The sequence below is a fragment of the Amblyraja radiata genome, chromosome 1 (assembly GCF_010909765.2).
Source record: "Amblyraja radiata isolate CabotCenter1 chromosome 1, sAmbRad1.1.pri, whole genome shotgun sequence".
Taxonomy (NCBI): domain Eukaryota; kingdom Metazoa; phylum Chordata; class Chondrichthyes; order Rajiformes; family Rajidae; genus Amblyraja; species Amblyraja radiata.
In genome coordinates, this window is record NC_045956.1 from 99,827,950 (window position 1) to 99,844,806 (window position 16,857).

General features: G+C 45.0%; 1 protein-coding gene across 9 annotated transcripts in view; it reads left to right on the forward strand.

Annotated features, from left to right (window-relative positions):
* Positions 1-16,857, forward strand: part of klf3 (Kruppel like factor 3) — a 101,330-nt gene that overhangs the window by 30,304 nt on the left and 54,169 nt on the right. For 3 of the 9 annotated variants that reach the window (XM_033026913.1, XM_033026974.1, XM_033026927.1), the window contains exon 3: positions 11,356-11,426. The exons of 2 other annotated variants lie outside the window; for them this stretch is intronic. In XM_033026913.1, coding sequence (XP_032882804.1) covers positions 11,399-11,426 — 28 coding nt within the window. In that variant the 5' untranslated portion in view covers positions 11,356-11,398. Of the gene's footprint in view, positions 1-11,355; positions 11,461-16,857 lie in introns of those variants that run through there. 4 more of the 9 variants (XM_033026921.1, XM_033026937.1, XM_033026945.1 and 1 more) reach the window with 2 other exon arrangements.

Sequence of the window (16,857 nt, forward strand, 5' to 3'; positions counted from 1 at the left end):
TGGAGGTTATGAGAATATAGGTTTCAATCTGTCTAGTAACCGAATTGGTAATCATGATCATAACTAAGTGAACAATTGACCAAGTCACGTTGTAATTAGTGACTCAACAGCACAGAAATGTTTCCAACCAATTATGTTCGTAATTGAATATTCTAACAATTAATAAACAATGAAATGAATCATTGTCCTTTAAACATCTTAAAAAAGTGTGTGTGATCCTGTTTAAATGTGTCTTTGTCCTTGGGATGCTATCCTATCCTGTGTCGTCCCCCCCCCCCCCTTTGGTAAACTATAGTTCATGCAAAGCTCTGCTCCCAAACACTTCACTAGCATTTAGCCCCATTCACCAATCGTTCTTAGTGCTTAATGCCTTTCACAGGCTCATGCCCAGCAATGTCTCAGCTTTATTCAACGTCCGTGTTTTAAAATTCTTCCGTGGCTTTACACCACTCTATCAAAACAATCTCCTCCAGCGCCGCAGGTCACAGAGTTCCTTTGGCTCGAGTGCTTCATGATCCCCATCACACTTCCAATAGCAGCCAAGACCAGCTGCCCTCATCTCTGGAATCCCTCCGCTCACTGCACTGTCTCACCTTCTTCTCTCTTTCCTGTGTAAGTCACTCCTTTAAAATTATAACTCTTTTATCAACCGTTCAGGCTGTTTACCTTCACATCAAACATCTTGGTGCCACATATGTACACATGAGGTTCTTTGGAAGAGTTTTTATGACTTTATTGGCACTATATACAGTGCCCTCCATAATGTTTGGACAAAGACCCATCATTTATTTATTTAACTCTGTATTCCACAATTTGAGATTTGTATTAGAAAAAAATCACGTGGTTAAAGTGCACGTTGTCAGATTTTAATAATGGCCATTTTTATACATTTTAGTTTCACCATGTAGAAATTACAGCAGTGTTTATACATAGTCCCCCCATTTCAGGGCACCGTAATATTTGGGACACAGCAATGTCATGTAAATGAAAGTAGTCACATTTAGTATTGTGTTGCATATCCTTTGCATGCAATGACTGTTTGAAGTCTGCGATTCATGGGCATCACCAGTTGTTGGGTGTCTTCTCTGGTGATGCTCTGCCAGGCTCAGCATATAAAAGGCATGCTCAATTGGGTTCAGATCGGGTGATTGACTTGGCCACTCAAGAATTGACCATTTTTTAGCTTTGAAAAACTCCTTTGTTGCTTTAGCAGTATGTTTGGGATCATTGTCTCGCTGTAGAATGCACTGCTGGCCAATGAGTTTTGAGGCATTTGTTTGAACTTGAGCAGATAGGATGTGTCTATACACTTCATAATTAATTATGCTACTCCCATCAGCAGTTGTATCATCAATGAAGATAAGTGAGCCAGTACCTTCAGCAGCTATACATGTCCAGGCCATAACACCCCCACCACCGTGTTTCACAGATGAGGTGGTAAGGGCCTGTCCCACTTGGGCCGTCATTTATGCGACAGGCCGGTAGTGACAGAAGCGGGACAGTAGCATTCGTCATCATGCGTCCGCACAGCCGTCTGGGGCGCGTGACGTCATTTGAAGATAGACACAAAATGCAGGAGTAACTCAGCTGGACCGGCAGCATCTCTGGAGAGAAGGAATAGATGATGTTTCGGGTCGAGACTCTTCTTCAGTCTGAAGAAGGGTCTCGACCCGAAACGTCACCATTGCTTCTCTCCAGAGATGCTGCCGGTCCCGCTGAGTTACTCCTGCATTTTGTGTCTATCTACAATCGTCTTGGCCCCGCTCTGGGGGTAGAAGTGGGGGCGGATCCGGATCAGCAATGGCTGTGAGCCCCAGGCTGAGCTCGGCGATCGTTTGCCTGCCTCTGCTGCTGTTGGAGGTGAGACATTGCACCGCGGCAGGGTCTTGGGCCTGTCCCACTTTGGCCGTCAGTTAGGCGACAGGCCGGTGGCGCGCGAAGGTTTCATACAGGACGAAGTCCACACTCCACATTCCTCCACACTACTCCATGCGCCCATCACGCGCTACCGACACGCTACCCACACGCTAGCAGGTTGTGTAAATGGCGCGCGAATGACGGCCAAGCGGGACAGGCCCTGTATGCTTTGGATCTTGGGCAGTTACTTCTCTCCTCCATACTTTGCTCTTGCCATCACTGTGATCTAAGTTGATCTTTGTCTCATCTGTCCACAAGACCTTTTTCTAGAACTGTGGTTGGTCTTTTAAGTACTTCTTGGCAAACTGTAACCTGGCCATCCTATTTTTGTGGGTAACCAGTGGTTTGCATCTTGCAGTGTAGCCTCTGTATTACTGTTCATGAAGTGTTCTGCGGACAGTGGTCATTGACAAATCCACCTCTGACTCCTGAAGAGTGTTTCTGATCTGTCGGCAGGTGTTTGGGGATTTTTATTGATTATAGAGAGAATTATTCTGTCATCAGCTGTGGAGGTCTTCCTTGGCCTGCCAGTCCCTTTGCGATTAGTAAGCTCACCAGTGCTCTCTTTCTTCCTAATGATGTTCCAAACAGTTGATTTTGGTAAGCCTAAGGTTTAGCTGATGTCTCTAACAGTTTTATTCTTGTTTCTCAGTCTCATAACGGCTTCTTTGACATTCATTGCCACAACTTTGGTCCTCGTGTTGATAAACAGCAATAAAAGTTTCCAAAGGTGATGGAAAGACTGGAGGAAAGATTAGGTGCTGAGAGCTCTCTTATACCTGCATTAAGGAGGCATTTAAACACACCTGTGCAATTACAAACGCCTGTGAAGCCTTGTGTCCCAAACATTATGGTGCCCTGAAATGGGGGGACTGTGTATAAACACAGCTGTAATTTCTACATGGTGAACTCGAAATGTATAAAAAAATACCCTTTAATAAAATCTGACAATGTGCACTTTAACCACATGTGATTTTTTTCTATTACAAATCTCAAATTGTGGAGTACAGAGGCAAATAAATAAATGATAGGTCTTTGTCCCAAATATTATTGATGGCACTGTCTATAGTGACAAGTTAAAGGTGTAATATTAAATAACTTACTATATTATATGTTTCCATCACATATACTTCGCAGTATCCTTAATTCATTGGCTCAGTTAGTGAAAAAAACACAGGCTGGATATGGCTGTCAGGTTCATGCAGAGGGTGGTGGGTGTAAGAAACAAGCTGCCAGAGGAGGTATTTGAGGCAGGGACTATCCCAACATTTAAGAAACAGTTAGACAGGTACATGGATAGGACTGGTTTGGGGGGATATGGACCAAGCGCAGGCAGTTGGGACTAGTGTAGCTGGGACATGTTGGCCAGTGTGGGCAAGTTGGGCTGAAGGGCCCATTTTCACACTGTGTCACTCTATGACTCTATGGCTCTAAGTTCCCAATGGAATCATCAAGATCTAGTTGTGTAAACAACAACATGTCCCATGCCAAATGCCAAATCTATTAGGTTTGTCTGCCGACGCAAAGAACTGTAGATGCTGGCGTACAAAAAAAACACCCTAAGTGCTGGAGTAACTCAGCAGGTCAGGCAGCATCTCTGGAGATCTAGATAGATGACATTTCAAATCTTGGACCCTTCTTCTGCCTCTGGGCTACATGCAATCAACACTGGATTCTACATGTAGTCCAGAAGGGGAGTTTACTGAAATGACTCACCAGGGCTGGAGATTAAGTGGCAAAGGGGTAAGGTAACTTCAACCAATCTAATTTGTAGTTGTACAAACAAGGAACTGCAGATGCTGGTTTACACAAAAGGACACAAAGTGCTGGAGTAACTCAGCAGGTCAGGCAGCATCTCTAAAGAACATGGATAGGTGCTGTTTCAGGTCGGGACCCTTCTTCAGTCTGAAGAGAACGTGCAAACTCCACACAGACAGCACCCGAGGCTGGAATTGAACCGGGTCTCTGGCACAGGCTCTGCTTCAAGGGCACAATATCAACCCAAATGTTACTTATGTTGAATAGAAGTACTGTTGACACTGTCAGAATGTGTTAAACAAGTCCTGCCCCACCACCAGTGAACTGCTCCATTTATGACAATTGGAATTACATAAACATCCCACCTCCTGCTCCTTCCAGGGTGTTCCAGGATATATCAGGCGTGTATTTACCAAGAAGTAATCTGGGTTTATACTGTCCATTTACAAAGACTTATCCTCTTCAAATAAGGTTGGCAACTTATACATTTTCAACAGTTTTGTACAATGCCAGCATAGAACTGAACCTATCCACCAAGGGACCAAAACTGATATCTCCATCACCTCCAAACTACATTACATTGCCAGCCTACAGTACAACTTTGTGTAAAGCTTTGTACCTGAAGTGAAAACCTTGTGAAACCCAACAGTCATACCACTGGGTTGTAAGCTGCCCAACCGGTCTGAAGAAGGGTTTGGAGTTTGTACGTTCTCCCCGTGACCTGCATGGATTTTATCCGGAATCTCCAGTTTCCTCCCACACTTCAAAGATGTACAGGTTTGTAGGCTGATTGGCTTGGTAAAATTGTAAATTGTCTCTGGTGCGCGTAGGATAGTGTTGGTGTGCAGGGATCACTGGTTGGCGCAGAGTCAGTGGGCCGAAGGGCCTGTTTGTTTCCGCACTGTGTCTCTAAAGTAAAAACTAAACTAAACAGTATAAAACTTACTATCTTGAAAAGCCTTCAGTACTTAAGTGCACTGCTGAAATTGATGGGCAAATCTTTCACTGCCCCTTGCAATCTCTGTAACATACACCTCATAAACACCATAAACAAAGAGTGGATGAGTGGTCCATGAGCTGAGCGACATACAGGATGGAAATGTCAAATACTAAAGGGCGTAGGTTTAAGGTGAGAGGGGTAAAGTTTAAAGAGATGTGCAGGCAGTTTTTTCAGTTTGGAGAAGGGTCTCAACCTGAAACGTTGCTTATTCCTTTCCTCCAGGGATGCTGCCTGACCCGCTGAGTTACTCCAGCATTTTGTGTCTATCTTCACTCAAATCTATCCCAGATTACACGAATGCACAGACACTTCAAACACCTCTGCTTCGGTTGCTAATGGGCTGCACTATTTTTAAGTTTAGAATTAGAGGGGGTTGCAGTCCCAAGCAATGATGCTGCCTCACATTAAACCTGTCGTGCGCACCACTGATTGATTGTTCCCTCTTGCCAGCCGGAATGAAGTAAGTTTGCGGTTTTAAAAAAAAGTGTTGGGCTGGATATGTTAGCTAAATAATGACACCATTCTTCTGAAGTTCAGGATCTGACACAATGAGTAAGTGTGTACTGAGCTGTGCACCACACCTATATTGACATTTGTCACTGAAGACAAAGGTATCATTCTGCTGTTGAGTAAGATGTGCCATGAGCAAATATAGTCACAACACATCGACACATGGGGTGAGCTGAGGTATTGCGATGCACAGTGGCAAGTTATGATTTATGCCTCAATTCCTGTTGTGTCAGTTCTTGGAAGGAGCTGGGGAAGGTGCAAAATATGTTGTTGCAGAGAGGCTGAACGAGCTGTCGGCACCATTTGGCAGCAAAGACAAATTTAGAATGTTTGACACCTCAGGCCAGGACTCTGCCCTGCCCTGTAGGCTGAGGAATACCAAAACAGCACTTGCTGGAGATAATAGAATGCAAATATCAAACCAAACAACGCCAGAAGCAAAGGCGGTATATTAGAAAATGCATGAAGGATATGTACCTTCTAAGTAATGTACATGTCTATATACAAATGATTTGAAACACGATTTGGAAAGCTAGTTTGGATTTATCAAGCACAGATTCTACGCCATAAATAATTAACAGCAATTTGTCATTTAGCTAGATGTTACTATTGGATCAGTAGTAGATAAGAAGAGTCTGTAAATGTTGTTTTACAGAGATAAAATGAGAGATTAGAAGTAATTTATTATTACAATAAATCTTCTAATTTTGTGAAGGATTTTATGAGACATGGATTTGCTCAGGATTTCTGATTTGGCTCGTCACCATCAAAAGGTTAATTTATTTCAAATCTCATTATAAGTCTAAAAAAAAAGTGAGTTTCCAATTTATTAGATCTATTCAGGACCTATAATCTATGCCTTGGCTGCTGGGCTAATGACCACATGGAGGCACCTATTACTTCATGAGAGAGAGAGAGAGCGAGAGAGAGAGAGTCTTGAGTATTGGGATAGCGTTGAAGAAGGGTCCCAACCCGAAATGTCACCTATCCATGCCCTCCAGAGATGCTGCCTGACCTGCTGAGTTACTTCAGCACTTTGTGTATTTTTTTTGTAAACCAGCATCTGCAACTCCTGTGCCTTCTTGTGAGTAAAAAGTATATGTGCGAGGTACCCTGGAAGTAGCAGGATCTGTGAAAATTCCTGTCATTCTAATTGTCATAAACAGACCATAAGTGGATTGTTTGATACAAAGCTCATGATGAAGGTAGCAGAGATGTTCACAATTTGCTAGGATTGGGGCTGCCATTGCTTGCATGATTCATTGTAAGGGTATATATATAAGTAGGACACAAAAAGCTGGAATGACTAGAGTGAAGAAGGGGTTTGGCCCGAAAAGTCACCCATTCCTTCTCTCCAGAGATGTTGCCTGTCCCTCTGTTACTTCAGCTTTTTGTGGCTATCTTCGGTTTAAACTGACATCTGCAGTGCCTTCCTAAAAGTATGGATGCCAACAAGCATATTGAGGATGGGTGCTCCCACTTATATAGTCTCCTGATTCCCCTCAACAAGACAAGTTGCGTCTTTTTGTTTTGCTCCCGTTTCCTCATAAGGACGTGCGGATTGATAGGTTATTCAATAATTACAAGTTATCCCTAGTATTGAATTGAATTGAATTGAATTGAATCCTTTATTTGTCATTCAGACCTTTCGGTCTGAACGAAATGCTGTTGCCTGCAGCCATACATGTAATAATAACAAAACACAATAAACACAAATTAACATCCACCACAGTGAGTTCACCAAACACCTCCTCACTGTGATGGAGGCAAAAGTCTTAGAGTTACTGTCTCTTCCCTCCTCTTCTCCCTCTGCGCCGAGGCGATACCCCACCGGGCGATGGTAAGTCAGTCCCGCGGTTCAAACTCCGCGGCCCGGGGGGTTGTCGAAGCTGCCCGCAGCTGTTGCAACGGGTGCTCCGGAAAACAGGCACCAGCCTGTGACCTGCGAGCTCCCGATATTGTCCTCCATTGGCCCGCGGCCGAGCCCCGGATCCAGGTTGCCGCCGCCTCAGCCGCCGTAGCACCGTCTCCGCTCCGCACCGGGCCGCCCACAAGACAGCGTCTCAGCCCCACACCGGGCTGCTCACACGGGAGCGCCTTCCAGCCGGTAGCCGTGCCGGCCGCACAGGAGTGTCTCAGCTCCGCACCAGGCCGCTCGCTCGGGAGCGCCTTCCAGCCAGTAGCCGTGCCGGCCGCACAGGAGTGTCTCAGCCCCGCGCCGTCCGCCCTCACCGGAGCGCCGAGTCGTGCCGTTACCCGGACGTCGCCACAGCTCGAAGACTCACGTTGGTGAGTCCTGGCTGGCTCTACCTCCGGACCCTCGAGGTCGGTCGCAGGTTGGAGGCCGCCAGCTCCGCCATTAGGCCTCAGCGCAGACGGGGGAAGAGAAGGGGGATATGACAAAAAGTCACATTCCCCCGAAGGGAGAGACAGAAAGCTCTGTTTCACCCTCCCCCCACACACATAACACCACCTAATAACCAAAAAATGTACTAAACTAGACAAAAAAAAACAACATAAAAAGTAAAAACAGACAGACTGCAGGCGAGCCGCAGCTGTATCACAGCGCCGCCACTTCCGGAATGTATGAGGGCAGTAGAAAATGGGGGGAGTTGATGAAGATCTGGAGGATAAGTAACTGGGAAAATTAGACTGGAGTGGGTTTGCGCTGAGAGTTGATAGACTCGATGGACCAAATGCAAGCTTGGTAACCATTGCTGAATGGAGAGTGGTGTGTCAATGGGGAAAGCTCCCCCTTGTCAGAAGATGATTGCAGAATAGGTTCAAAGGTCCCCATGTTTTATTTCTGGGAAGGGAGGAAAGCACCACTGTAAAATGAAGCACAGCAGTCGATAATTAATAAATATGATGTGGGCAATTCAAAAGTTCATCAGAATTAGTTTTTAAGAATTAAACTTCTAATTAGTAAGAATTAGAGAGCAGAACAGCAGAGGAACTGGACCTTTGGCTAACAATGTTCACGCTGAACTTGATGTCAAGGCCAACTCTTATCTGCCTGCACATCATCCATATGCTTCCATTCCGTCCACATCCCTGAGCTTATCCAAAAGTCTCTTAAATGCCACTATTGTATCTGCCTTCATTACCACCGCTGGCATTGTATTCCAAGCACACTCAACCCTCTGTGTAAAAAAACAAGCTTGCCTGCACATCTCTATAAACCTTGCCACTCTCACCTTAAACCTACGCCCTCTAGTATTTGACATTTCCATCCTGTATGTCGCTCAGCTCATGGACCACTCATCCACTCTTTTTTTAAGTGTTGAGAACGACTTTTTGATTGGTGTTTATGAGGTGTATGTTACAGAGATTGCAAGGGGCAGTGAAAGATTTGCCCAGCAATTTCAGCAGTGCACTTAAGTACTGAAGGCTTTTCATGATAGTAAGATTTATACTGTTTAGTTTAGTTTTTAGTGTAGAGATACAGCGGGGAAACTGTCCCACCTTGTCCGCGCCAACCAGTGATCCCTGCACACTAACACCATTCCACACACACTAGAGACAATTTACAATTTTACAAAGCCAGTTAGCTTACAAAATCCATGCAGGTCACTAGGAGAACGTACAAACTTCATACAGACAGCACCCGTAGTCAGGATTGAACCCAGTTCTCTGGCAATGTAAGACAGCAACTCTACCGCTGCGCCATGTTGAAATCATTGAGTAATGTGCATCCATTGGCAGTGCAGTTTTTTCACACTCCTGATGGAACTGTCAAGGATTGTGAGACATTTCAACCCCAGTGTCAACTCTGGAAAACAATGATCTCCGGTTAGCCAGCCACGAGTGTTCTCTTTGAAACGAGTCATTTCAGAAAGTAGAAAGACAGTCCCCCTTGTCCACCCCACCAGTGTCACATACAACATATAATCCTCCAGCATTTTCGTCACCTCCAACGGGATCCCACCACTGGCCACATCGGCCCATCTCCTCCCGTTTCTGCTTTCCGCAGAGACCGTACCCTACGTAACTCCCTGATCAATTCGTCCCTTCCCACCCTAACCAGCCCCGACCCTGGCACTTTCCCTTGCAACTGCAGGAAATGCTACACTTGTCGCTTTACCTCCCCCCTCGACTCCATCCAAGTACCCAAGCAGTTTTTCCAGGTGAGACAGAGGTTCACTTGCATCTCCTCCAACCTCATCTATTGCATCCGCTGTTCCAGGTGTCAACTGCTCTACATCGGTGAGACCAAGCGCAGGCTTGGCAATCGCTTCGCCCAACACCTCCGCTCAGTTCGCAATAACCAACCTGATCTCCCGGTGGCTCAGCACCTCAGCTGCCCCTCCCATTCCGAATCCGACCGCTCAGTCCGGGGCCTCCTCCGTGGCCAGAGTGAGTCCCACTGCAAATTGGAGGAACAGCACCTCATATTTCGCTTGGGTAGTTTATACCCCAGCAGTATGGACATTGACCTCTCCCATTTCAAGTAGTCCTTGCTTTCTCCCTCCTTCCCCTCCCCTTCCCAGCTCTCCCATAGCCCTCCTGTCTTTCACCATTTCACTTTACCAACATTTTAACTCGCATTATCAAAATATTAATCAGTGAAAGGTAAAATAGTGTTAACACCTCAGACTGGAAAGGTGTCCTTTCAAAGGGTCTCCAACTTGGGACCTGTGGAGTGTTTCCAACCATTTTTTGTTATTATTTCAGGTTTTTAACATCTGCAGATTTCATTGAATTTTCATGTGCACATTTATATTTATAGTGTCATTTTGTCTGTCTGATTCTTAAATGTATAGTTAAAAATAGCAATACAAAGTGAATGTAAATAAAATCCAATTCTTCACTTAAAGCAGCATATAATGTGTGGGTTAATAGACCTGCTAGAGGTTCCCATGGGCAACTCTGCCAACACTACAAGGGAGTGACAGCAACAAACATCTAGTTGAGCAAATGCCAAAGGGGTCTGCAAATAATTGGCCATGCTGTTGACAGTTCTAGATTCTGAGAGGACACACTGTAGATGGTCTGATCAGATGGATATAAAAATAGCAAATAGAATTTAATCCAGAAAAATATGAAGCAATGCAGGGGAGATGCAGAAATAAAAGGAATGTGCATTAAATGGTGTGAAGAAACAGAGGGATTGTGGAGTGGATGTCCAAAGATAGTAGTGCTAAGTCAATAAGGTGGTTAAAAAACATCTGAGATGCTATTCTTAAGTCCTAGTATTTCTGATCAGGAAGGTAATGCTGCAGCTATATTTAAATCCACAGTTTGAGTGTTCTATATATTTCTGAGTACCAAGTCACAGGAAAGACGTGTTGCACTGGTGATGGTGCAATGGAGATTGGCAAAGATTTTGTTAGGACTGAAAAGAATTGAAGTCATGTGAAAAGATTGGATAAGCTGGGGTTATTTCCTTTGAAACAGACGAGGCTGAGAGAAGACTTAATTGAGTAGTGTAAAATAAAGGAGTGCCTAGATAGAATGAATTGGAAGCCAGTCTGAAGAAGGGTCTCGACCCGAAACATCGCCCATTCTTTCTATGCAGAGAAGCTGCCTGTCCCGCTGACTTTTTGTGTCTATCTTTGGTGTAAACCAGCACCTGCAGTTCCTTCCTGCACATGAATTGGAAGGATCTGTTTCACCCAGCAGAAACAATGAGCAGATGTTTTAAAGTAATGGGAAACAAGGAAAATAATTTCATCCAGAAAGTGGTAGGGATTGAAACTTGCTGCCTGATAAGGTGGCAGGGGCAGAAACCTGCATCACCTTTCAGCAGTGCATTGAGGAGTCGTGATCTGTAACCTCTGGAGCACTCGTTCACAACTAGCACAGACATAGTGGGCTGAATGGTCTCCGGATGTAAATATACCATGACAGCATGGCGGCTGTGAGTTCAAAACCGTAGCAGCAAATGCAGCAGACTTCAACTTGTGGGCAAGAGCACCACCAAAAGATTCTGTTTTACAAACCCATTGGAAAATTGTCAAGGTTTACTGGCAACTGCTGTGCCAACTGAATGAAGAAAAGGTCCCTCATAATGAGAATAGAAATCGGGGTATAATCAGACCAATATTTGTTTTTACGTGTATGGTCTAACAATTTTTGTAAGCATGGGAATAAAGACTGGCACAATACAGATCAGAAATATGAGCAGTGTGCAGGCAAACAAGCTCTCAATCCTGCCTTTGTCTCTCCAGCAGGAACCAGAATAATGAATAATGGCAATTTCACCGTCATAAAATGAATCCTCCTCCGTCGCTTTGTGAAAGTGAGTATATACAGTGCATCATTCATCGACTCAGGTAAAAGAAACAGATAATACCTGAAATTTGAAGTAGAGAGAATGCTGAAAGTGAACAATTCCATCAGTGTGAGAAAGCACAGATGAGTGATTGAGCAGGGAGACCTCAGCATCATTAACCACTTCTGGAGGGGAGTTGTACCTGAATTATTCCTTTTATATAGGAAGGGACTGCAGTTCCTGGTTCAAATCGAAGATAGAAACAAAATGCTGGAGTAACTCAGTGGGACAGGCAGCATCTCTGGAGAGAAGGAATGGGTGACGTTTCAGGTCGAGGCCTTTCTTCAGTTTCTAACTTTGTGTCTAACTTTCTTTTCTGTTGTGGATTTGCCACCTTGTATTTCCAGCTTCTTCTGTTTTTGTGTCCAAATAATCCTGTGGATTTGCATTGATTTTGGAACCATAACACTTTGGTTTTGCTCGGAATAATTTTGATTATTTGCACGTGACCCACCTTTTTGCCTTTAATACATTGTACTTTTTTTATTCTGGGGATATTGTCTCACTTTTATCTTGCTTTTATCTGCATTCACCTTTGACCCATGCAGATAATTCTTCAAATGCAAAACTTCTCCACCTTAAGCAAATAACACGGCAGGTCACATTTTAAAAACTCCTTATGTTCAGGGACATTAGTGCGTCATTTCTATGTAAGTCTGTCAGGCAGTGTTTATCAGGGATTAGTGTCATGAGCCTAATACTGAAACTTATAGTTTAGAAAGATTAATATTTATTGCTCCTTTAATCATAGAAGGGCAGGTGATGGCATTTAAAGGTAAACTGGCAGGTCAAGGGTCATCTGAGGAGCAGTGGTGGGGTGGGAGGGAAGGCTGGGTCATTGAGGGAGGGAGTTAGTGACCGAGCCCTCAAGGATGTGGTCGGAGAATCAGCAGTGGATAACAATGGTGGCACCATGATCAGATTAGATGAATGTGAAGAAGTGGGTGCTTAGTGGCAGGGGGTCATTGAGGATTGGTGAGGTGAGGAGTAAGTCTTTAGTTGGAGTGGACCTTCGAGAAGTTCGCTCCTTCTGGCTAGGCCGTGCTTGGGCAGGCCTATTCTATGCGTGCTATATCAGATGCGTGCTATAGAACGCTTCTTTGTAAGTGACCCGTACCAACCGCAAGGCACATAGAGCAAGATGGAAGTCACAGGAGGACAGGGGATCCATTGTGCAGGTCTGGGCATCTCTGCATGAATGATGCAGGTAGGCGTTAATGGAAAATTACATGCATCACAATCCATGCATCCGTCCATATTTAATTCAATGGTAAATTTGCCTTTGGGACTTAATCTCATTGTGCATTCCAAACGTGTAGAGAAACAAGGAACCGCAGATGGTGGTTAATACATAAAAGTACCCAAAGTGCTGGAGTAACTCAGCAGGTCAGGCAGCATTTCTGGAAAACATGGATTAGTGACCTTTCGGGTTGAGCCAAAAATTACCCATCCTCTGTGTTCTCCAGAGATGCTGCCTGACCCACTGAGTTACTCCAGCACACCCTGTCCTTTTTTTTCACACCTATGGCTTTGATGTCGGTCATTAGTCTTAGCTTTTCCTAGTGGTTCTCAGACAGAAGGTGTGGATTCAAGAGTATAAAATCTAGCCTGGCTCTGCATGCAAGTTCTGAGGATATGCATCTCTGTCAATGCTGCTGCTTTTGTTAAACCTAGGTCTTGTTAAAGTAGGATACCCAAAAGAGAAGTAATGAAGTTGTTTTTGTCAGTACTTATTCCTCAACTGACTTTTAAAACACTTCAGATAACTTATTTCATTGTTTTATGGGTGCTTGCTGTGCACTTATTGACAGCTTCAGTTCCTACATTGCAACAACAATTGCACTCCAAGAGTAAGGAAGAACTGCAGATGCTGGTTTAAACCGAAGATAGACACAAAAAGCTGGAGTAACTCAGCGGGACAGGCAAGTTCAAGTTCAAGTTCAAGTGAGTTTATTGTCATGTGTCCCTGTATAGGACAATGAAATTCTTGCTTTGCTAAAGCACACAGAAAATAGTAGGCATTTACTACAAAACAGATAAATGTGTCCATATACCATGATATAAATATATACACACATGAATAAATAAACTGGTAAAGTGCAAATAACAGAAAGTGGTTATTAATAATCAGAGTTTTGTCCGAGCCAGGTTTAATAGCCTGATGGCTGTGGGGAAGTAGCTATTCCTGAACCTGGTTGTTGCAGTCTTCAGGCTCCTGTACCTTCTACCTGAAGGTAGCAGGGAGATGAGTGTGTGGCCGGGATGGTCTGGGTCTTTGATGATACTGCCAGCCTTTTTGAGGCAGCGACTGCGATAAATCCCCTCGATGGGAGGAAGGTCAGAGCCGATGATGGACTGGGCAGTGTTTACTACTTTTTGTAGTCTTTTCCTCTCCAGGGCGCTCAAATTTCCGAACCAAGCCACGATGCAACCGGTCAGTATGCTCTCGACTGTGCACCTGTAGAAGTTAGAGAGAGTCTTCCTAGACAATCCGACTCTCCGTAATCTTCTCAGGAAGTAGAGGCGCTGATGAGCTTTTTTGATAATTGCGTTAGTGTTCTCGGACCAGGAAAGATCTTCAGAGATGTGCACGCCCAGGAATTTGAAGTTCTTGACCCTTTCAACCATCGACCCGTTGATATAAATGGGGCTGTGGGTCCCCCTCCTACTCCTTCCAAAGTCCACAATCAGTTCCTTGGTTTTGCTGGTGTTAAGGGCCAGATTATTGCGCTGGCACCATATGGACAGTTGCTCGATTACTCTTCTATATTCTGACTCATCCCCATCAGTGATACGCCCCACAATAGTGGTGTCGTCAGCGAACTTGATGATGGAGTTCGCACTGTGGTTCGCTACGCAGTCATGGGTATAGAGTGAGTACAGCAGGGGGCTGAGCACGCAGCCTTGAGGTGCTCCTGTGCTGATTGTTATCGAGGCTGACACATTTCCACCAATACGAACAGACTGTGGTCTGTGGATGAGGAAGTCGAGGATCCAGTTGCAGAGGGATGCGCAGAGACCCAGTTCTGCGAGTTTGGTAACCAGTTTGGAGGGGATGATTGTGTTAAATGCCCAGCTGTAATCAATGAATAACAGCCTGACATATGAGTTTTTGTTGTCCAAGTGGTCCAGTGCGGAGTGGAGGGCCAGCGAGATCGCATCCACCGTTGATCTGTTGTGGCGGTACGCAAACTGCAGTGGGTCCAGGTTTTTGTCGAGGTAGGAGTTGATTTGCTCCATGATCAACCTCTCAAAGCACTTCATCACCACCGGCGTTAGTGCCACTGGTCGATAGTCATTGAGGCACGTCACCTTAATCTTCTTGGGCACTGGTATAATTGATGCCCTTTTAAAGCAGGTGGGGACCTCAGACCTCAGAAGTGAGAGGTTGAAAATGTCCGTAAAAACTCCAGCCAGTTGGTCCGCACAGGTTTTTAGAACACGACCGGGTATACCATCAGGACCAGGTGCTTTTCGGGGGTTCACCCCTCTGAAGGATTTCCTGACATCGGCCTCTGTGACTGAGACTGAAATGCCATCACAGCGAATGGGGGATCGGGAAGGCACATCAGTATTCTCCCTGTCAAAGCGTGCATAAAACGCATTGAGCTCGTCAGGGAGTGATGTTACACCGACAATAGAGCTGCCTCCTGGTTTTGCCTTGTAGGAGGTGATTGCATTCAGGCCCTGCCACAGCTGCCGAACATCTGTCTCGTCCTCCAGTTTGGAGCAGAAGTCCCTTTTGGCCTTTTTGATGGCCTTACCAAGGTCGTATCTGGCCTTCATGTAGGCCACTGTATCATTGGAGGTGAATGCCCTGTGTCTGGACTTCAGGAGAGTGCGAATCTCAAAGTTCATCCAAGGTTTCTGATTGGGAAACACTCGGAAGGTTTTTGTAGGGATGCAGTCCTCCATACATTTCTTTATGAAGTCTGTAACGACTGTGGCATATTCGTTCAAGTCCGTTGCCGAGTCCTTGAACATTGCCCAGTCTACAGACTCCAAACAGTCCTGGAGTTGTTCTTCTGCCCCCCCCCCCCCCGACCAGCTCTGTGCTGTCCTCACTTCTGGGGGTGCGATCTTTAATTGCTGCCTGTAGGCAGGAAGAAGCAGCACCGCGGTATGGTCGGACTTACCGAAGTGAGGGCGAGGGATAGAACGATAGGCATTCTTAATGGTGGTGTAGCAGTGGTCGAGGGTGTTAGGTCCTCTGGTGCAGCAGGCAGCATCTCTGGAGAGAAGGAATGGGTGACGTTTTGGGTCGAGACCCTTCTTCAGACGTCTCGACCTGAAACGTCACCCATTCCTTCTCTCCAGAGATGCTGCCTGTCCCGCTGATTTACTCCAGCTTTTTGTGTCTATCTGCACTTCAAGAGTAGCACATTTGGTAATATAGTGCTTTACCACATCCTGAGATCATTTGAATTTATTTATTTTGACAATAAATGAGAATCCAACGTTATTAATAAATTAAGGAAGGATTTCTTACATTGGTGGGGGTTGGGGGATGCATATATAATTGCAACTAATTACATATCCACTTCATTTCCTTTATGATTTATGAATAATAAAGACAGAAAAAACAGCAGAGGTAATTTGACATTATTTCAATTGCACTAAAGTTCATACACCCTTTTCCTGATAGTTATAAAAAATAGTGCTGGAGTAACTCAGTGGGTCAGGCAGCATCTGTGAAGGAAAATTGATAGATGATGTCCTGGGTCAGGGTTTGTCTTCAAACTAATCAGATTGATCAAGATTCCAACATCTACAATATCCTGTGGTACCTCTTCATGATGGTTTTGTTGTCTTTCCCTTCTCTCCTACCTTTTGAACATGTACATGTACGCAGTTTGAATAAAGGGGCAGAATGAAGTCCTTCCAGTCGAGACAGAGGTTTACATGCACCTCCTCTAAACTTGTCTGCTGCATCTAGTGTTCCTGATGTGGCCTCCTGTGCATCGGCGAGACCAAGCGTAGACTCTGCTACCGTTTCACCAAACACTTGTGCTCAGTCTGCCATGACCTACTGGACCTCCTGGTTGCTAACCATTTTAACTCCCCTTCCCATTCCCATGCTGGCTTTTCTGTCCTGGGTCTCCTCCATTGCCAGAGTGAGGCAACACGGAAACTGGAGGAACAGCACTTCATATTCAGCGTGGGTAGCTTACAACCCAACTACATGAACATTGAATTCCCTAATTTTAGGTAACTTTCAACAACCATCCCCTCTCCCCTCCTGTGCCCCACCTGGACTCAAACCTATTTCTCCCCTCCACCTACATTCATTCCTCTGGTGTCACATTTTGCAACTCTTCAATTCTTTTATCTCAAGCCTTCTGTTTTAATCTCTGGACTTTGTTCAACCTTCTGCCTATCAAACGCCCCATCACCTGTG